A 22,899-nucleotide genomic window follows, 5' to 3' on the forward strand; every position below is an offset into this window, starting at 1 on the left:
AAAAAAGAAAGAGGCATATACACTGTGCAAAAATGGCTCTGCCATACCACCTTCTTAAAAACTTGTTGATCTCCAGCTTCAAAGGGAGATATATCAGCATGATGCAGTTTAGAAGAGGTTATCACAATGTCGATCAGTCTGTGTGTGTGTGTGTGTGTGTGTGTTTGTGTGTGTGTGTGTGTGTGTGTGTGTGTGTGTGTGTGTGTAGGTCTCCTGAGGCTTCCTGAGGGCATTTTACATGACATGTCCCTCTGGATCAGATATGCAGGGCCCAAGTTTCTTGATTAAGCCGATCAACAGTGGCTGCAAATCCCCACTTGGGCAAAGAGGAAAGGAAAGAACGTTGAAGTGGGCCAGATCCTATTCCTCATCCCGGTCTACAGCAACAGGAAATGTCATGAATAATCTCTGTACACCTGAGGTTTACATTCTTATGGTGGCATCCAATGGCACCTTCTGTCTTGCACAGTGTAAATCTGCTTGCAGAATGTGGCCCCTGGTTTCTCTGCCCCCAAAACTCGTGTGTCCCAAAAATTTGCTCCAGAGGGTCCTCCACTCCTCCAGAGCAGATCTGACGTATTCAAGGTGATATGGAAGGAAGGAGAAGCCCTCTTGCACAAGCAGATGTAGACTTGTGCTACAGTGGATCCACCCTTACTAGTTTTAAGAGTAAATACCACTTCATTTCAACAACAGCAGACCAATCCAGAGATTACATCAGCTAGTTTGAAGCAATTAGCATCTTCTTTCTTTAAGAGATGATATTACGTTGTTGACCTTGTTTTTAAAGCATTCTGAATTACTGTGCTTTTGAATTATAGAAGCCAAATCCAGGTTTCAAAAATATTACTCAAGAAAAGGAAATTCTGATGTGAGAAATTAATTCTACGTTCCTTTAGGCTTTCAACACTGTCTTCCGTAAAGCAATTGAGCGAGCAGAAGCATCGGATGATATCCAAGGACGCATCTCCAACCTAACAGAAGCTATTACGTATTTCACCTTTCTTTACGTAGGCCAGGGACTTTTTGAAAGGGACAAGCTAATTTTTCTGGGCCAGACAACATTTCAGGTGAGAAAAAGCCAACTTTAATTGCTTGCATCAATTCAGACTAGAGATACACATGTTGGTACAACATAAGAACAGAGGGGAATTAGCATGAAAGACTCAGGGGATATGACACAATCGGGCATGCTCAGTTGTGTAGAGACTTAACTTCCAATCCCTCAAAGTTCCAATCCCTCAAAGTCCCTGCTTTAAATGTAGTTGAAAAGAATTTTGTTACTTCATTCAGTTTAATTATAAGTCAAAGCTAGACGAGGCAAATTATTTGTATGGGAGAGAATGTCTACCAGGAATTTCTCCTTTGGGAAGAGAATTTTTGTTCAGCAACAGATATTTAAGGTCATTATTTGTTACACCAACATCATGCCCCAGCGGGGGGAATAGCAAACCTTTTCAGCATTTAAAGGAACAAATAATTTGATGGCGATTTACCAAATAAAGTATTGAGCATGTCTAAGGAGTCTTTCCATAGTTTCCTATAGTCTGCTCTGCCAAAGGATTTTCAAAATATTAAAAACCTACATTTTGTTTTCTCCAGAAAGTAGGTTGTCTTATTCAGGTGTGCACATTTTTTGTATACTATTCCAAAGCAGATTGCATACTTTCACTTTCCAAGCTGTAAAATGATTAGCTGCTATGATTGAGAGGGGATGAGGAACACCAGCAGATCTCTGCAATGGCCATGTTAGGCCCCATCTATACTCCTTGGCAGGAGTGCCAACTTGGCCCTGCGACCATGGGTGCCCGGCGCTGTGGGTGCTATACAGCGTTCATGGCCCTGGCACTGAAATGTGTGGGTGCCTGGCCCCTTCATGGAATTTTTTAGGTGCTCAGGCACCAAGGACCCCAGAGAATTGGCACCTATGACTCCTGGCATTAAAAACAGCAAGCTGACCAGTGAATGAATGCCTGTCTAGACTCCGTAGTGTGCCCTTCCCAGTCTCACTATCCACCTCACTAGACTCTTCCCCAGGCTACTCTCACACAAACCCTGCTCTGCACTTGCCTGAAGCGCATTTGCCTCACTGAAATGTGTCCTTGTTATGATGATGATGATGATGATGATGATGATGATGATGATGATGATAATAATAATAATAATAATAATAATAATAATAATAATAATATATTTATTATTTATACCCTGCCCAACTGGCTGGGTTTCCCCAACTACTCTGGGCGGCTTCCAACAGAACACTAAAATGCAATAACCTATTAAATGTTAAAAGCTTCCCTAAACAGGGCTGCCTTCAGATGTCTTCTAAAGGTTTGGTAGTTATTTTTCTCTTTGACATCTGGTGGGAGGGTGTTCCACAGGGCGGACACCACTACGAAGAAGGCCCTCTGCCTGGTTCCCTGTAACTTGGCTTCTCGCAGTGAGGGAACCGCCAGAAGGCCCTCGGCGCTGGACCTCAGTGTCCGGGCAGAATGATGGAGGTGGAGACGCTCCTTCAGGTATACTGGGCCGAGGCCGTTTAGGGCTTTAAAGGTCAGCACCAACACTTTGAATTGTGCTTGGAAACGTACTGGGAGCCAGCGTAGGACTTTCAAGACCAGTGTTATATGGTCTCGGCGGCCGCTCCCAGTCACCAGTCTAGCTGCCGGATTCTGGATTAGTTGACAATACCTCTTTCCTTCCTGAATTGCGTATTGAGAGATGTAACTGGTTGTGTGTGTCAAAACTTCATATTGCGTGTGTGGTAGAAGGTAGCTTGAAGTCATGTCTATAGCGCTGCCCACTTTGGACTGTGGCCCCCACTCGGCCTCTGGCATGCAACCCCAAGAAGGATGCCCATAATGTAACGCAGCTTTTGAGCAGGGGAAAAAATAAATATTCGCTGCTTCTCTAGAAGCAGGGAAACCATTTTTGAGCTCAAAGGCTTTGTTCAATCCCAGGGACAACATCCACTCCAGTGGTTGGCAGGGCCCGTGTTCAAGGACACATTCCAGCCAGGCCAAAATGCTCAAGGAAGGTGTGAACCAGGGCCAGTCAGGAGTGTGGCCTAAGGAGATGGGGACATGGGTAGGAAGAATCATGAGGGCCAGATAAGGAGCCCTGAGATGCTGCATTTTTGCCCCCAGGCCTAAAGTTCCACACATCCATATTGGAAAGGATGATTGCCTAAGAACTGTTCATTTGAGAAATGTGTATGTGTCCAATTTCTTCTTCTTTTTTAGTAGTGCTGATTTCACATTTTGGAGCGTCGTGAAGGGAATATATGGGCCTGACACTCCCTTCTTCTTTTCCTGTAATTTTGTTGGGAGCAGCCCAGAGTAGCTGAGTACAGATGGGTGGATTGGAAAATTACTATTATTATCATTATCATTATCAACATCATAATCATCAGACCAAGTGCAAAAAATGTATGTCTAACCAGAGCGGTCATGAAGGCAGAGATACTCAATACTTTGCGCTACTTCTGTATAAAATAGAATTATGGCAGTGCAGAACATTATAGAGTAACACCCTTCTTTGAAATGACTCTCATGGTATTTCCCAATTTTGTTCACTTCCTAGATTTTGTTGAGAAGTAAAGAAATAGAACTCACTGAACTGAATTTCCTGCTACGATTTACAATTGAACACACCTACAAAAGTCCTGTGGACTTTTTAACTACTCAGTCATGGAGTGCCATTAGGGTAAGTTTCACGACTAACCAGCTGCCTATAAGGAACCAAGCAGATGCCTGCATATACCCAGACAGCTTTATGCTTAGCTGTGAGCACCTTTTACACTTTTTAATGTGCTTCTCTACATTGCACAAAATATTCTGTTTTATATAGGAATGGCTTCTGTTTCTCTCCTGCTCCCACATAAAGAAGCAGGCTTGAGGGCCTTGCCATCTGCAACCCACTCCAGCATGCAGGATGTGAGCAAGGAATTACACTCCCCCCCCTACACACACACACACACACACACACACCCCACACACTTTTCTGCTTCCATCTCAGTACCGAGAAAGACCTGGAAGCAGAGGACTGCATGGCTACCTGCCTGTCTGCATTGCCACTTTTCTTTAGGGGCTTCTCTACCTTTCTCAGTGTAATTAATTAATTAATTGATATTCGTATGCCACCCTTCCTCAGTAGATCTCAGGGTTATTCATAATATGAAGCACCCCCACATGCTTACTCACTCCCAGATCTCTTCTTCAGAGGCTGTCATGTGTAAGAGCATGAGAACAGCCTGTTGGATCAAGCCAGTGGCCAATCAGATGCTTGATTCTGTTCTCACAGTGGCCAATCAGATGCTTGATTCTGTTCTCACAGTGGCCAATCAGATGCTTGAGAGAAGCCTGCAAGCAGGACATGAGCACAACAACAGTCTGCCCATCTGTGATTTCCAGCGACTGGTATGCAGAGACAGATGTCTCTGGCAGTGGATGTAGAACATGCCCCTCATGGCTAGTAGCCATTGATAGTTTTGTCCTCCATGAATTTTCAGAAGAGAAGTAAGGGTGTCTACTCAGATGGGAAGGGAGGGCGTGTTCAAACAAGGGAGACCATATATGAGAGAGGAGGAGCTGCTCTGAGTGGGGAAGGAAAAAACCTTTATGGGGCAGGTTTTGGACTAAAGTAGCTTGGGACTGCTTGTGGCCACCAAAGAAAACTTTGCTGGCTGTTTGTGTGCCCGTAGATGTGCCACACTGGCAGTGCCCACACTAAGGTTTAGTGGTCCATGGTGAAATTGCTAAGGTTTGGCGAAATCCTACACACTTTGGTATATTGCAAGAGAGTGTAATATGTGTGGTGGGAGAGGGTAAACAGCATCTCAATAATTGCCACTTATTTCTCTCTTAGTGCGAACAGTTGACGTGTCAATAAAACAGGCTTGCCATTGTTCTGTTTCAGGCCATTGCCTTAATGGATGAATTTCGAGGATTAGATAGAGACATAGAAGGTTCTGCCAAGAGATGGAAAAAATGGGTAGATTCAGAATGCCCAGAAAAGGAAAAGTTCCCTCAGGAATGGAAAAGCAAAACTTCTTTTCAGAAGCTTATCATGCTACGAGCATTACGCCCAGATCGGATGACATATGCTCTGAGGTACTGCATGTTTGACTTTGTGAACTCCTTTTATATTTATCACATTTATTTATATATTCAATTTATTTATGTGTACAAGTTGCATGATCTGTCAAATAGCACTTACAGAAATAACTAAAAAATAGCATCAAACACATCAGCAGATGGCTGTACAGTGGCCATTCTAAATCTATGTGCGTGTCATGAGGTAATCCATTCATATAATACTCCTCCTTCCCAAACACTTTTCCTTTTGTAAGCCTGTGGGTGGGGGCTGTCTTATTTTGCTGTTGCTATTTATTGATTGATTTGTAAGCTGTTCTGGGAGCCTTTTTGGCTGAAGAGCAGGATTTTAAAATTAATTAAATAAGTATCTAGCCACTTGTCTCACAGAACTGTCAATTCTAACACACCATTGCAGTCTCTCTTTCTCGTTACGGTGATGTTCAACTCAGTGTGTGTATTTCACTACAAGGCAAGTGATACATATGAAGTGACTGTTACATGGAGAGTCTTCAGTGCACTCTGGATTTAAAACACCAATACGAAACAACACTCATATATGTGAATTAGACCTTAGGATTGTGGCTCCTGGATAATTTAGAAACAACAGTTCATCAATTGGGATGTTTTCCCTTCAAGCCATACAACAGAACTTAGCTCAGCTTCTTGGGTTTTCTACATGTTGGTGGAATAGAATATATTTGAAAGAATATTTAGGAAAATAGAGAATGTGAGACTTGGGACCTAGAAAAACAGCTGAGACACTAAGGATGTATGCTTCAACCACCTCTTTCCCATCAACACGTGCAGACTGTATGCTAGACTCTTATGTTCTGAATCAGGCTTCCCCAACCTGGCGCACTCCATATGTTTGGAACTACAAATCTCTTCAGCCCCATCCAGGGTGGCCAATGACCAGAATGGTGGGAATTGTTGTCCAAAACATCTGTATGGCACCAGGATAAGGAAGCTTTCTCTATATATGTTAACATATGTTCATTATATATACCTTATATATTTTTGTAGAAACTTTGTAGAGGAAAAGCTCGGCTCAAAGTATGTGGATGGCACAAGAATAGACTTGGCAAAATCTTATGAAGAAAGCAGTCCAGCTACTCCGATATTTTTCATTCTTTCTCCTGGAGTCGATCCTCTTAAAGATGTGGAGGCACTTGGTAAGCATGTTTTGTCGAGGAGGTATTGTTGGGCTGGTTTTTAAAACACGGGCAGGTGAATTGGCAACATTCCAAATCTTGCAAAACACAAAATGCGAACAGAATTTGTCATGTTCATGTGGAATGCTGTGAACCGTGGTTTAATGCTACATGGACAAACCTCACTGAGCCCTAGCAAAGTGTGTTATTAGGGAGTGCTGGAAAAGAGAATGCATGTTTGATGATGGAAAGGGCCCTCATTTTGACATGCGACATTCAGAGGCATTCTGGTAGGAATTCTGACATGGCTGTGGGTAACAGGAACTCTCTCCAATAGTTGTTAATGTTGCTGATTTGCAAAGTCCGCAGAGCTTTTCTTAATGCATAGTTTATGATTGGGAACAACAGGGGTTTGTGCTTTGAGTTAGACAGAGCGGGAGTCGGTCTTTAATTAATGCATGTTAAGCTAACACAAAAAAAGCCCACAAATAGTCATTATCAAGGAATAAAGCAGATTTAAATTTGGAATTGTTTTCCTCAACAAGAGTTAAGTTTTAAAGATTTCCCCCTCTCTTGCCCTAGCCCTCCATTCACTCTGGAAGGGTGGATAAAAAGTGTGAGGCTATTAACGCTGCAGCGTGAAGAAATTTTTAGATTGAACATTCCTCTGCTTGGCATAATGCAGGCTCTTTTGTGCTGTTTCTTACCTTTTGAGTAGATGAGGGCCAGAGGGCAATTTTCTCCATGCTCATGTAATCTTGTGCCCCCTGTGACTAAATAATGGTCATTATACAAACTATATTCAATTGTGTAAGAAACTGTCGCTTTGTACTTAGGATTACTATTCCCCACTGACTCTGCTGAGAATACCAGGTTAATACAGCTGTGACCTGACTGTGCTCAATTTAAACTCGGGCCTCACAAGGTGAGAGGCTTGCACATTTACCCACTGAACCAATCAGTTAAAAAACTGATGTGATAGCTACCACATGTTGCTCCCTTTTTTTATAAGGGAAATGGCTTGCACCCCCTGTAAGAGTTTATAAAGCTCTGTAACAATACCTAGCATCTATCAAAATGTCAAAAGGTTCGTTATCTTAAAACCAAGGGAGCAGATTTCTGCAGGGTTTTTCCCCTAATACCAGCCATAAGGCTGCTGTTGAGAGCTCGCAATTTTGCTTGTTGAAATTGTGTTGAGTGACGAACTAATGTGTATTGTCCCAGTGATTGGTGAAATTAATGGGGCATTATCTTTCCCCCCACCTCTTTCCCTCCATCCCCTTCCTCCTTTCCACTTTTGCTCGCCTCCCCACCTCCGTTGCTCCACTTGCAGGCAAAAAACTTGACTTCACAATTGATTCTGGGAAATTTCATAATATCTCTTTGGGGCAAGGGCAAGAGGTTGTTGCGGAAGAGGCAATAAAGAAAGCTGCCAGGCATGGGCACTGGGTTATTCTGCAGGTAAGTGTGCAATGGCATGATTTGACGTTCCTTATGTGTTCTGTCGTGGGGCTTACTCTGCACATACTTAACCTGTGAAATGTCTGCCTGTAACAAAAATCATCCACAAGAAACAACCTTCTGAGGAATTCTGAGAGAAGACAACTTCACCTAGCATTATTTCTTTTCACCAATCATGATAGCGGATCAAAGAGTTTGTAGAGTGGTTTGTGGGATTTGTTACTTAACTTCCTGAAGTTAAGCACACAAATGGCACCACCTGCTTTATTACTGCTTGGTTCTTTTGGCTCTTCCAAAATGGCTGCCACAGGAATGGGAGATCATCTTTCATCAAAAATATCTTTGAGGTTAGTTTTGCAAGATGGAGAATTTTCCTCTGTCCCTCAGTATCCCTTATGCAGTGACAAACTTGCAAGAGGAAAGTTAACAAAAAAATAAGGATTGGCAAACATGTCAATTTCATTATTCTTCTTTTATCCAATCTTAATTTCAGTCCTACACATTTCTACATCTGACTTTGCAAAACAGCATTTTTGTGCAAATTCCCCCTTCTGTACGCATTTTTTATGTGCCACTCTGTCTCATAAACACATTTATGTGAAGCAATTTTCCCCTATGTAATCCATTTTTAATATTATTTTCATTAATGTATGCATTTATATGCACGCTTTACCATTGTATATGCATTTTTTTTTTGTACACATTGTTTGGCTGAAGAATTGCATTGCAAAGTTCAGATAACTGCAAAGTTCAAATGATGGCTGCGTTTTGGTTCACATATTGATGTGGAAAATGTGAATTTTGTAAGTTTACCTTTAAATATGAACAGAATTGTATTTGTCCCCTACCCCTACTAAGGGTAGGTAAGCATGTGTGCATAAGATTCACACATGTCCACACAATTTTGGGGAAGATGTCCAAAGAAAAATATCCAGCTATGGAAAAGTTCTGTGCCTCTATGTCCAGGTCATTGCTAGACTTTGGGACCGTGATACTTAGCAGTCAGACATTAGTACTTTTTTCAGCTTCTGATTTGTCGCTTTTGTTAATCGTCCCAGCGTTCCTAAATCCTACTGAACATTATCTGAGCTCTGGAGAGAGTTAGCAGGCTTAAGTGCATGGGTGGTTATAGTTGACATGATTTATATATGCTAGTGCTTAGCAAATCAAGGCCTAATAGCACCTAGAGATAATGAAGTCCTTCCTAATGTAACATATTAAAATAAAGTCTCTATCTTTTACTCCTCTCTGCTCTTGAAATTTAGAATTAAATCATATTTGGAGTATTGGCTGTTTTGTTCTTGTTATGCAACTGAGATAATTAAAGCTACATTTAAAATAATAAACTTGCTCTTATAATTGAAGTGTTGCATGCTCTCAAACAGAACATACACCTCGTAGTCAAATGGCTAGGGACGTTAGAGAAGCTACTGGAGGAACACAGCAGAGAAAGTCACCCCGACTACCGTGTCTTTATAAGTGCAGAACCAGCTCCAAGTCCGGAAGAACACGTCATACCTCAAGGAATATTAGAGAACAGTCTTAAAATTATTAACGAGCCCCCTACTGGTATGCTGGCAAATCTTCATGCTGCTCTCTATAATTTTGACCAGGTGAGGAGAAAATGTTCACTGGTAGTTTTGCTTTATTTCTTCTTCAGAATGAGGCATTCTGGGTGAGCACTTGCACTGTCTACCACATTGGGTTGTAGGGTTTAGAAAGTTATTTATTTGACATAATTTAAAAACTGCTTGGTTGTAAAAGTGTAAGAAACAGTGTTTGAATTTTAAACAAGGTTTCTGTCTGTGGCGTTGCAGGCGCCCTTGGCGGCCATCTTGTCACAAATGCCTTGCTCTGGGAAAGGACCCCGTTTGCCCTTTCTCGTGACACGGCAGGGAGGAAGTGGCAACAGAGAAGTGACCAGTGCTGTTGCCACAAACCAGAAATCAGAAAAAACTAATGAGGGTTGAGAGGAGGAGGAGGAGGAATGGGGACAACAGCTGGGAGGAGGAACAGGCAGCAGTAAGAGGGATGGCGCAAGAATGGAGTGCCCATCTTAGGAGGTGTAATCCTTTTTTGCTGGTCCTGCAAACTTACTTTCAGTTTTACCTTTTGCTAAGATGAAAATATTAATAGGTTCTTATTGTTGCTGTTTAGGTGTCATTAATTCTAGTAAGAAAACTACAGTTATCGTCTCTAAAGCTTGTTGGTGATGTGACAGAAATACTGTTGTTTTTTCATAATCCTTTGTTTTAACAGGATACACTTGAATTGTGTACCCGAGAACAAGAGTTCAAAAGTATCTTCTTTTCCCTCTGCTACTTTCACACCTGTGTTGCTGGGAGACTCAAGTTTGGACCTCAAGGATGGAATCGAAGATACCCTTTTAACGTAGGAGATCTCACCATTTGTGTCAATGTCCTCTACAACTACCTGGAAGCAAACTCTAAGGTAACAACTTGGAGACCAAGTGTCTTCTTCTGGCCAAGATGGTGGTGATATTTTTTGGTTTTTGTTCCTTAGTTTTAGAAGTGAACAAGGGAAGGTGAAATATATTTCTTTAGTGAAATAGTTGAAATGTGTATCTGCTGTTGGGTATACAAATTGGGCAGATCAAAGGTTTTCCACAGAGGATGCTTAAATTTCATAACATAGGTTGAACCAGTTGCACACTTGGTGGGTTTACTAAAGTAAGTAAGTAAGTGAGTGAGTGAGTGAGTAAATAAATAAATAAATAAATATGCCCTTCATTATGTTAACGAAAACAGTGCTTTACATGTGCATATATGCCAAATTCATTAGGCAGGTAATGAAGCATTTTGCACAACTGTAATTACATACAGCAGTCCTGACAGTTCATAACATTGCATTAATAATCACTACAATTAATTCTGATGATGGAAGCAATTTACAGCACGTCACATATATAAATAATGGTGTATTTCCTTCATGTGTCGTTATTATGTATTAAGGAGGCCACCTTGTTGTGACTTTCTCAGGAATGTTCCCCTTGAGTTCAAGTTTAAAACTAGATGAATGATTTACTCTGTTTTGAGATTGGTTGCCAATCGGAAGATGCAAAACCATTCAGGTGTTACCATTCATTAAACCAATTATTCACATATGTAGCAAAGGTAGTACTTTCTAAGTCTAGCAAAGACTTAGTAGGTTGGTACTTGCACTTAGGCACATGCAATTTGGTTAGTAATTAAGCTATCCAGTATCCTCACTCTAGCCTGGGAATTAGTTTTGTGTAACTTGCTTACTTGCAATTGCAATATGCTTCGGAATACTGCAATTTCTAGCTTTTCCAGATTAGATAAATAAAAAAACTGGATATCTACTGTGAACCGGTTATTTTGTGAATGTGATATTCGGTGTCACCATTTCAGTAAGCGTTTTATTCTATAGTGATGCACATGGGACTTGATGCAAAACATTGCAATTTTTCCGACCTTCCCTATGAACCAGGAGGCAAGTGGGAGAATATCCTTAATTGGTTCCTAAGCTGTTGTGGTCATGAAGGTTCTCTCACACTCTGACCAAGGCAGCCAGGCCTGGTCAGGGGTCTCACTCATCCAAACAGTTCTACCTTTAGTCTCAAATCCCCTAAACTTAGTGAGCCAGCAGCCATATTTAGGCCTGGCCTGGCCTGCCCTCTGAAGGAAGGCTAAACAAAATTGTCCACCCAAACTCCTTCCACAAGTCCAGCATGGGGAGAACACAAAGCATAGCGGATAATTTTTACAGTCCTCATTTACCTTTTCCCCTTCCCCTTACATATTCTTACTTAGTAAGATATATACTCAGTAACTGACAATGAGATGGGGCATTGCTGTTCACTTGACCTCTGATTAGTCATGTAGCTGCTGCTTACTAGAAGGCAGAGGACAAGGAAGTTGACCAGTGTACGTTCACCAAGAGACATGTCGGATTGTCTCCATCAGCGCCTTTGCACTGTGCTGACCTCCCTGCTGCTTCACCCCCCTTCTCTGTTTGGTAGTAAGTAGCAGCAAGGCAACTGACTGGAGGTCAAGTGAGCAGCAGCATCTCCCCATGCCGTCTACTGCTTCGTATCTCTGGGTTCCCTCTAGGGTAGCCACATGTAAACAGGGCTCCAGCTCCTTTAATAACTCTATAGAAGAGGGAGTTTCAGCAGGTGTACCTTGTCATGACAAGCAACATGCACTTTCCTCTTCTCCATAACTATGAAAGGTGCAGAAGGCCTGCTCCCCCCTCCCTTTTTTTTTTTTTTGCATCTGGCTCCCTTAGATCCCTCCTATATTTGGAAAACTTCAGTTTGTTTGTGGTCATATTTTGCTTCCAAATCATTGGAATGAGCCTACCAACATCACAGTTAATGACTGCAAAACTGGTTTTACAAGCACAGTCCTGTATATGCAGAAATTCACTGGGACTTATTCCCAGGTAAGTTGCTATAGGATTACTGCCATAGTTTGCAATGTTGTTTAAGCAATGTATACTAGACCAGTGTTTCCCAACCGGTGTTCCGCGGCACACTAGTGTGTCGCGAGACGTTACCTGGTGTGCCGTGGGAGGGAGGCGGGCGCTTTCTCGTTCGCGCCCTGCAGCGAGAAGGGCAGCGCAGTGCCGCAGAAGAGGCCCAGGAGGCAGCAGGCGCCCAGTGCACGCCCGAGTCCCGCCCAGCTCGCCATGTCCGCCCGCAGCATTGGCGACCCGAGCCAGGCTCCGCGCGCGACGCCCGTCTTATGGTGCGCGCCTCTGCCGAACGCTCAGCCCCGGCGCAAGCAGCTTAGCAACGCCGTCCAATCAGGGCGCATCTCGGCTGGGCGGCCGCGGCATTCTGGGAAATGTAGTCCTCGGGCAGCAGCGGCATTCTGAGAAGGCGTGCTTCTTCGCCGCTGCGCCTTTTCTTCCTCATTCCTTCTTTGCTGGCAACGCAAAAAGAGGCGGAGGAGGAAGAGCTGCTGGAAATGCCTGCGTGGGCATCGGTGCGCGCAGGAGATTTAGGCCGGGTGGGGTTGTTAGAGTCAAGATTTTATTTTGTTTATGTCCATCTTGCTGTTCGTGATACTAAACTACTCTTTATAGATCTCGTTATAACTTGTGTGGGGATTGCTTAATTTCGTTGTGGGCGCTTTGATACGGTTTCTTATGAGTGCATTTGGGTAATTATGTAAATATTGCCATGTCGTAAGCCGCCTCGAGCATGGTTTTTAACTATGGAAACAGCATGCAAATGACGATGATATCTAGGGAGGTTTCAAAGGCTTTGTAAGCAGAGTGAAGGAAAGAAATCCAGATGTGATTGTTACGCATTGTTTTTTGCACCGTGAGGCCCTCGTAGCCAAGACTTTACCAGCAGACCTAGTTCATGTGTTGGATGATGTTGTGCGCATGGTAAACAGGCCCAGGTTGCGCACTGAATAAAGTATTTTATAATTTTTCATATTTCTGTTTACTTACTATTTCATAATAAAGTAATTATAAAATACTATCTTTGTGTTTATTTGATTCCTATTAAAGAGAGTTACTTTATATATAGTCAATATAGGCACAGAGTTAATTTTTTAAACATTTTCTAATGGTGGTGTGCCTCGAGATTTTTTTCATGAAACAAGTGTGCCTTTGCCCAAAAAAGGTTGGGAAACACTGTACTAGACTAGATTTCATTTCTCATTACGATTGAACTTTGTCTGTTCCAAACCACTGCCCCTTAGTACTTTTCTCCTTTACTGCATTGTTCTTCTCATGTGCCACTTTACTGCCTTTTACTTTTCTCTAATATAATATATGCATTTTAGGCAGTTACTGTATTGCAGAGTAGGGTTACAAAACAGGCTACTGGAGCCTACTAAATATAGTGCAGCCTACTTCTAATGCATAACTTTGTGCAGCCCTAATGTGGCTGGTACAAATCTTCTCTAGTAAACTTGTTTCTCTAATTACATGATCAATTTCACTTTACACATTTCCTTCTGTGTAGTTTTGCCCCCTCGGGGCATTTGCTGCTTACTTTTACAAAGGCCATGAGACCTTTGGGACGGCTGACTGCACTTTCTTCAGTCTTTTATTATTGATTTCTGAAAAGCTGGAGAACTTTGCTCTGTACTAAAGCAATCTAACTAATCCAGTAGTCTTCTGCTGGTCCAGAATAAACTCCAGCACCAGAGTCTTTCCAACTAAAGCAAGCAACTGCATGAGTAGGGATTATTTGGGGTGGGGTAGATTGTCTGGATTAGGTGGTAATGGTATTGTAGGATTTAGTGTGCAAGATCTAGTATAAAATGGCATAAAGTGTTATGGAAAAGCTTGAAGGACAAAAGAAGAAATAGGATGAGTGGCCAACTGTTCATGACCTTCAAGTCTCCAGCCATTTAAAATGATAGAGAGCATCAGCAGTACGTTTTAATGTTTAAAATAAAATTGAAGTGGCTACTATTAGCCCCTGCGAATTACTTTGCTAACCTGAGTTCATTTCAATGTGCGACACAGCAGCAATGAATAATTGTTTGTTCTTGAATAATGTGTCCTTGATAAATAGAGGCAAGCTTATTTTGATAATGTAGGCTAAATGTATCAGCCCTCCAATACCACATGAATATATTGTTTTAAACAAAACACACAAATTCCTGATGCATTTTACCTTTAAAAACGTATAGCTTGAGATAAAGGTTTTGAAGTAATTTGTTAAAGAGACTTCTATAGAAACTGATTTTTGTTTGTTCACTGAGGAACTTTTAAAATCCAGAATTCATACAGTTTTGAAATTATCTCAACACAGAATATGAATTTAATTATTTTAGAAATGTAACTTTTAAGGCATTGAGCAGTGATGTTTTGACATTTTTGTCACTGTTTGGGGCCTTTTTCATCCTTCCCCTGCAAGATTTCTAATAACATATTGAAATATAGTATTGTCTTTTTGGTCTCCGGATTGCAGAGATCTGTATGATTTGCAAAACCCTTTCCCTCCAAAATAGAAAACCCATATGTCTCTGAGAGTAGTCATACCACCCATAATTTGTCAGGGCCTGCATTGCTTATAAATAATACCACTGAGAACATAGGCAAAACAAAAATGAATCAGTTTTACTGAATCACAATTATTAAATAGCTGGAAAGCATCCATGTTTACTTCTGAAATTTATTTTACAAAGCATAATAAGAAAAACAAATTATCATGTTAGTTTTGAAATTTAATAATAAAAAAATTCCTTCCAGTAGCACCTTAGAGAATAATTAAGTTTGTTATTGGTATGAGCTTTTGTGTGCATGCACACTGAAGAAGTGTGCATGCACACAAAAGCTCATACCAATAACAAACTTAGTTGGTCTCTAAGGTGCTACTGGAAGGAATTTTTTTATTTGTTTCGACTACGGCAGGCCAACATGGCTACCTACCTATAACTTGATATTTAATGTGCATTTTGTATTTTATGTCCAAAGAGAATTATATATTTTGAATTCATTTCTTTTGATAGTCTAATACTGTCTGTTAATGTATTTTGATACTCATTTATTGAGACAAATTTGCATCAAGCACTCTGCAGTAGCTGAATCTATTTTCCTTACTTTGCTCTGCCACATAATGAGAACCGTAAGACCTAAAATTAAGTTTTTCCTTGAACTCTTGGAAGGCAAAATACTGCCCCAGAGTATGTAAAAGTTCCTGTCCAGAAAGGCTTCATCATAAACTGTTAACTATTTTGTAAACCAAGGCTAGGGAGGAAACTTGCTCTTTTTTAAAACGTAGCATTGACTTTTTGAGTAACACACATCCTTGTCATTAATCGCGAGCTAATGGACTTGCATTATGATCCCTACAAAGAACTCTCAAGTGAGTATCTCGTGACAGAAGGAATATTTCTTCTATTCTTGCTGAAATCTGACACTGCATCTCGAATCAAAGTAAGACATTTGTCACTCTATTTCCCCCTGAGAGGATGTTCATTACATGAAGGGTCACATAATAAACTCTTTTTGTTTCACCGAATTGTGCTGTCACATCTCACATAGTGGCCATGCCCACACATCATGCCAAACCAACCTTCCCCAATTGTGTGCCTTCCAGTAGTTTTGGATTTCTGCTTCCATCAATCCAGGCAACATGACTAATGGTGAGGGATTTATCCATTGTGTTTAGCAAGTTGAGGTGTGCATGGACACGGTTTAGCAAGAAGGACTTGTAGCAAACATCTAGCTTCTCCACTGCCATGCCTCTCCTTCAAGGAGAACTTCAGAATCTCCAGCCACCCAACCTAGGCTCCCTTAAATTGGACTTGCCTTGTTGTCCATACCAGCAATCTTGGTTGATCACTAACTGGTCGATTTCAAAACAAGCTGGTGGAAGGTGGCTTGTTGAATTAAACCAGAGTTGGGAATCAACTGCAATCCCTGGTGCTGACAATGCAACAAACCAGCTGACTTGAAGGGAAACAATTAAAAATCTCCCAAAATCTGCCTCCTGGCTGTGAGGGAGGAAGGAGAGCACAAGCCCAAGACTCACAGCTCTCTCCTGTTTGTGCACATATTGCTATACCATGGTTTAGCATACTACTCAAGCATGGTCACTGTTCTCAAAGGAATCTGCTGCTGCCACACAGCTTTCTTCTGAATCAGGAAAACAACGGAGTATTGTAGCACCTTAAAGACTTGACAGAATTTATTGCTGTATAAGCTTCTGCGGATTAGAGTCCACTTTCTCAGCTGAATTGTGTTATACATGGGAAGAGTGGAGAACAAAATTCTAAGCAATGGCTGCAAAATGAAAAAAAAAAGTACAGCCAGTGACAATTCTGTGCACTTTTATGATGAGCAAGTTATAATTCCTTCAGCAGTAGTTGATGCGACACAATCATTGTAGCTTTGCTGTCTTAATTAGCACTGGAAAAGGAAGCAATTTTCTTAACTGAAAGCAAAGAGGATAGAATCAGGTGCATTGAAAAGTTTTAATTTTTATTGAGTATCACAGCCACTGGGCTCCACTCTTTACCATTTTTGTTTTTGTTCTACCTGTGTTTATTTCATATATGCACACACACCAACCAATGGCAGCAGAATGTGTCAGTGGTCCCATTATGATTATGTGCTTGTAAACACACACACACACCACTCTTGGGATAATACGATGCACTTCGTGCTGATGAAATCCATGTTTTATTATGCCAGAGCTTTGCCAAGTGACTTAGCTGTGTCCTCCTTAGAAAGCTAACTGGTTCTTTAATTACACATTCCATTGTATTCCATAGGTTCCCTGGGAAGATTTGCGTTATCTCTTTGGTGAAATTATGTACGGTGGACACATCACTGATGACTGGGACCGCAGACTCTGCCGCACGTATTTAGAAGAATTTATGAACCCTTCTCTGGTAATGTATAGATTGGGGGAGACGAGGAAAAGTTTGTAGACTAAATGTTAGGAAGAACTTCCTTACAGCGTGACCAGTTCAACAATGGAACAGACTGCCTCAGGAGGTGGTGGGCACTTTTGTTAGAGATTTTTTTAAGCAGAGACACCTTTCAGGGATTCTGTAGTAGTAGATTTCCCGCACTGGCAGCTTGACAGACCATTTGAGGTCCCTTCCAACAAAGATTCTCTTCCACTTGCATTAGCAACATTGGCAAGCAATACATCCTGGTCTTAAAAGGCACATCACAATCTTAAGTGTGTTTAGAAGTAAATACAGATGGTTTTGATGGAATTTATTTCTAGGTAAGTGTCCTTAGGGTTGCGGCACAAAAGTGTAATCTAGGCCAGAATCATTTCTACATAACGCAATCAGTTTCACTGGGGTTTAAGAATGCCCAGATGGAATAGCAACCTAGCTGTTCTGTCTTTTCCAAAAGTTAACCATTTATCTGGAGGCAGTAGGGGATGGCAAGTAGAGCATCAAAAGATCACTTCTGCTATGCAACATAGATAGCCCTAAGGACATTCCATTTCCCCCCATTGATTCTGCAGTTGGAAGTGTGTGCAGTGGTTTGAAGTGAAGTGAGTTTGCTTGCATCTATTCACTCTGTAATGACTAGGTTTTCATGTGTCACAAAGCCACATTCAGTTTAGCACAATTGGAAGTCAATTGGAAGACCCAGGAGTGAGTTACCATGGAGATGGGAAGGATAAACACTACTGTACTTCTGACCTCCATGGAAGCTGATTTCTCTAAATGACAGTTAAGGTCAAGGGGACATGTGGGAAGCTTATTCCGCTGGTACCTCCTCTGCATCTAGCCCATGGATAAGAATTACTATTTCTAGACCAGGCAGTCCATTAACCTTCAGAAGCCTGAACTTCCATTCAAATATGTGTCAAATACAGGTACAGAACCTGAAAATGGTGTGAATTAGGTGCTCTTAGTTAACTAACCCTAGGTGCAGGTCTACTTACATATTCAGAAACAAGATAATTCATTTTGGTTCAATTGAACAATGGTCTCCTGCAAAGCATACCAAAAGAAACAAAAATTCCTTCATTGACAGACAAGGTAAACGTAAGCAATGGCCAATGGATATACCACATTTGTCTTAGTTTTATGCCTAACTGGGATCTGGCATGTTTATTTGAATTTATATTTGCATATTTTTATTTGCATTTGTTAACAGGTTAAAGTTGCATTTAATCATTAAGGTAGTCAATAGATCATGCATTTTGTGAAGCACTTAAATGGGACTAGGCATATATTTAACCAAATAAAACACTGCTGATTGATGGCTAGATAGAAAGGCAATGATTGCAGCCCTAAATATTTTAACCCAAAGCCGTTGGGTGGTGGAAGTGATTGAACTGCCTTATCCTAAGGTGTCCATGTCCAAAGTGAGGATGGGTGCCTTCTCTGGATCCATCGGATTGCACCCTTCAGTAATAAAATAGCCCTAATTATAGCAGATATAAAATGTTTACACAAAGTGTGAACTGACGATAAGGAAAACATTATTCTTTCAAAATATTCAAAAAATGCAGGTTCAAAACGGAAGGAATTCCTACTGTAAGTTTTTTAAAAAAAAAAACAACCCCCAAAAAACAACCCAGAAATGTTGGGTTGACTTTTTTGTTTTTCCCTTTATATGCCCGCACTCTACAGTTCTGCTGCAGATTGGTAATTACCACACTCCTGCTAGTGATAAGACTGCAGAAGCGCTACATGCACAAGGCCATGCAGACAGGTGCATTTTGATTACAGTGGGGAAATATTGGGGTTTCTCATCAGCAAGCACATAACGTGAGGATGCCTTTGAGAAACCTGACAGCCAGGTTTCCTGAAAGCATCTACCGTACATGGCTGTGTAAAAAATGCACATATAACACATCAAATATACACATTTTTTCACAGCCATAACAGGTGGAGTTGCCATTCATCTATGGCAGAATAGGGTTTGTAGACTTCTAGGTTTTGCTTAGAACGTTTGTTTTCAACAGCTTGAGCCCAATCTCTCCCTCAGCAAACCTGGGATCCTCTGTGCCAACAGAATTGGGGCCTGGTCAGGGGCACCATCTGGGAGGGGCTGAGGGCCCCCCCAAAAGAATTTCAAGAGGGGTGCAGGCTGCAGCTTGCCCACCGGATATTCCCATGGCTGTGGCAGGCCCCACTGGGCATGCCTGCCTTCATGGACGCACTTCTTTCAAGCCAATCTATTCAGCTCCTCCTAGTTCCTGGTTGTCACCCCCCGCATAAACATTCCATGGATATCGAGTCATCATTGGGCTATTTAAGTTGGTCTCCCCCCCCTTAGGTTTTTTTCCTGGGCCAATCTAAAAATTACCCCAAGTTTTCTGATTCCTTCCTCCTGTGCATAGGTGGTAGTTTTGCATAAGCACTGAAAAACTTGGACCAGAAGTTCCTGTGGCATGGAGAAGGGGGTGGGGAAATTAGGGGTGGAATTCGGAATCATGCTAGTGTCATTCCATCAGAACAAGCATATCCCTTCCCCTCTTCTCTGCCACCGCCCCTGCTGTTCTGGGGATTTTCGCAATCCCTCAGAGCCAATTGTGGGGGGCACACGGGGAGGACAGGGGAAAGCTCGATTGTGTGAGCAGGATTCATTCCACTAACTCCCACTAGCACAACTATTGAGTTGAATCCAGCCCTGTGTTTCATCTGTTTCTTAGTCTGCTGCTGTCATCAAAGGTGTGTCCCATGAATTGACACTGCTTAAAGACATCTTGAGTTTTCAAAGACCAGATTGTCTGAAATATGCAAAATGAATACTCAACATCATTTCCCCTTTCTCCCATCAACTACAGCTTGAAGGTGACTTTGCATTGGCTCCAGGTTTCCTTGCTCCTCCCAATTTGGATTACTCAGGATACCACAAGTATATAGATGAAATGCTTCCACTTGAAAACCCTGTACTGTATGGTCTTCACCCGAATGCCGAGATAGATTTCTTGACAGTTCTGTCAGAAAACCTTTTCAAAACACTCTTGGAAATGCAACCCAGAAATCTACTTGCTGGAGAGGTATCAGGACAGTCAGTAGAAGAAAAGGTGAGATTACGGTACTCTGCAAAATCTTAGTTCCATAGGCTTATTTCGACCTCAATACACGGCTTACTATGTAGGTCATAAAGAACGTACAACAATCTCTGTGAATCCCTCCTTCCCCAGGTTCCAGCCAGACTTAATAAAAAACCAAAACAGGTTTCAACACAGGAAAATTCAGCACTGACAAGTACATTGGCCATTAGTTTTTAGATCACTTTTTTTTCAGTTGGAGTGCTTCTCCTGTGAGAAGTGCTAGTCCTTTGTTGGTGGTGTGGCCTTGCCCCCTCAAGTGAAGGAAATACAAGCGAACAATCCATGTGTTCTTAGTCCCAGTTCACAAAGACCCCAGGATGATTACCACCCTTGTACAGTAATTTTTCACCTTCTGTTATGCTGTCAATTACTTGTGTGAAAAGGGTGCTGCCCATCAACACCCAGTTGTGTGGAATGGGAGGGGAGGATAATGTGTATAAGCCTTCTGAGGCCCTGGTTATGATTCTACAATAGTGCAGAATAATGCATAGCTAAACAGAAAGCTACTAGGAAACATAGCTTTTAGTAAGGTAAAATACCTACTTAGCATAATTGCAATGATGGAGGAGCTTGTACATTTGCAGACTCCATTTTGGCTAGTAGGGTGGTCCGCTTCTTTAGTGTGGCATCTATCAATACCACACTGCAGAATTAGAGGGCATGAGTGATGAGTGAATTAAAAATTAAATTGAAGACAATTTAATTTGAAATTGGGACACTCTAATCCAAGTTTCTCTTTCTTAGCTTGTTCTCCCCCTTCTAAATGCTGAACTGGCACTTTTAGCAGTGCCACATAATGTTCGTTCTGTACTTGCAATGAATCAATCTCTCAGTGCAACTGCCTCTACTCTTTGAAAGTCCCTCATAATATCAGGCCACCTTTGCTGTGCTGTTTTTGGAGCCTGCTTAGCTTACTAGTTTAGGCAAGCCTACCCAGACACGTTAATTCATATATTTGTTTTAAAGCAGATAAGATTTATTTATGTTGGTTTATGCAAACCATTTTAAATGTTTTTGTTATATATAAATTTTGCAAATAAATAGCCTTTAACTTCTGCCTCCACCCATCTAGCATCAACAACCTGTTTTACAGAGTTGGTTATATCTGGTGTTGTGCAAGAAGTCTGCCAGTGTAGCAAAAATTCAGAGGTAGCTGGGTCAGGGCATTAGCAGCAGCAAAATACTAAATAAACACACAAAGTGGTTTGCAGGGCACATACTGGAGGGACTTTCAAGGGAACGTGCATGTGGCCAAGCAACTTCTGGTGATTTTGCTTTGTATTTTTGTTTCAAGGTGAAGAATGTCCTGGATGAAATTCTGGAGAAGTTGCCAGAGGAGTTTAACATGGCTGAAATCATGCAAAAATCTACCATACGGAGCCCTTACACTCTTGTTTGTTTTCAAGAATGTGAGAGGATGAACATTCTCATTCAAGAGATACGGAAGTCGCTTAAACAACTAGACCTCGGTCTCAAAGTAAGAGAAATAGATTTATTATGAAAATGTATTTAAAAGAACTTGGGATTTAATTTTTCTCCCTCCAAATGTCTAGGGCGAGCTGACGTTTTCTGTTACCATGGAAGCTGTGCAGTCATCACTGTTTTATGACCTGGTGCCAGATGCATGGACCAAACTGGCTTATCCATCCACTTACAGCCTTGCCCAATGGTATGTTCAATCCTAGTCATTCACTTTACCTGTCTTCCACATAACAAGGATTCCAATTCTGTTAAACACTGAGCATGTTTGACCAATAACTGCATTTTGATGTTAATCATGAATGTTTCAGGATTTAAGAGGGGAAGGCCTCTTTTTCTAGGATACATCTAAAGGCAGGGAAAGTGGGTACCTCCAATTATTATTGAAAGACTGCATTCTTACATCTCGGGTAAAGATACAAAAGGAGGGCACAGTTTCCCCATTCATTAGTTTCATGTCTGCCAAGAAAGCACAATCCCTTAAAGAGAAGTAATAATAATCCACCAAAAAAAGGCTATAGATTATAGGCTAGCAAATCACAATTTTATTTTTTAAATTATCACTTCTCATGACACGTTGATCCCTTTGCTGCTTTTCCTTCAGGTTTAACGACCTTCTCATGCGATGCCGAGAACTTGATATCTGGACACAAGATCTAGTACTTCCTGCAGTGGTGTGGCTTTCTGGCTTTTTTAACCCTCAGTCTTTTTTGACTGGTATGTACTATTGACTTATAAAGGTCAAGTAAATTAGATCGCACAGTAGGGCTACAATTTTTATATAATGGCTTACTGAGGGTTACCTTTGTGGAATTTCCAATGTAACTAGCTCTTAAGAAATATGAATATGAAGTGCTAGTGTATCACAGATGGAACAAATGAGAGCACTTCATTATAAAACTTTTTCAGGGCTAAAATGCTGTAAGTCAAGGCACTGACAATTGAGTGACATACTGAATCAGTAATGCTTTAAGTAATACTTGAGATAGCACGATCTAGAAGTATCAAAAGCTGTAATGCAGCTGAATATAATAAGCAGGCATGGGGCCTTATCAGTACTTGGATGAGAGCCAGGATGGAAGCATAATTTGAGATATTATCTTAAGAATGCACTAAAATTATATTAAATTAGGTTCTATTAATTACAATACTATTTCCACAATCAAGAAAAGTTTAGCAGTTCACTTCTGTAGAAAGCATGTAACTAGACTGC

General features: G+C 41.3%; 1 protein-coding gene across 2 annotated transcripts in view; it reads left to right on the forward strand.

The window, feature by feature from the left end:
- Nucleotides 1-22,899, forward strand: part of DNAH11 (dynein axonemal heavy chain 11) — a 157,638-nt gene that overhangs the window by 132,978 nt on the left and 1,761 nt on the right. For both annotated transcript variants that reach the window (XM_077937002.1, XM_077937001.1), the window contains 12 exons: nt 900-1,070; nt 3,583-3,705; nt 4,918-5,111; nt 6,120-6,268; nt 7,581-7,708; nt 9,094-9,321; nt 9,968-10,159; nt 16,942-17,061; nt 19,935-20,177; nt 21,502-21,684; nt 21,761-21,876; nt 22,291-22,403. In XM_077937002.1, the coding sequence (XP_077793128.1) occupies nt 900-1,070; nt 3,583-3,705; nt 4,918-5,111; nt 6,120-6,268; nt 7,581-7,708; nt 9,094-9,321; nt 9,968-10,159; nt 16,942-17,061; nt 19,935-20,177; nt 21,502-21,684; nt 21,761-21,876; nt 22,291-22,403 (1,960 nt within the window). The remainder of the gene's footprint in view (nt 1-899; nt 1,071-3,582; nt 3,706-4,917; nt 5,112-6,119; nt 6,269-7,580; nt 7,709-9,093; nt 9,322-9,967; nt 10,160-16,941; nt 17,062-19,934; nt 20,178-21,501; nt 21,685-21,760; nt 21,877-22,290; nt 22,404-22,899) is intronic.

The sequence above is a fragment of the Podarcis muralis genome, chromosome 12 (genome assembly GCF_964188315.1).
Source record: "Podarcis muralis chromosome 12, rPodMur119.hap1.1, whole genome shotgun sequence".
NCBI classification, from domain to species: Eukaryota; Metazoa; Chordata; class Lepidosauria; order Squamata; family Lacertidae; genus Podarcis; species Podarcis muralis.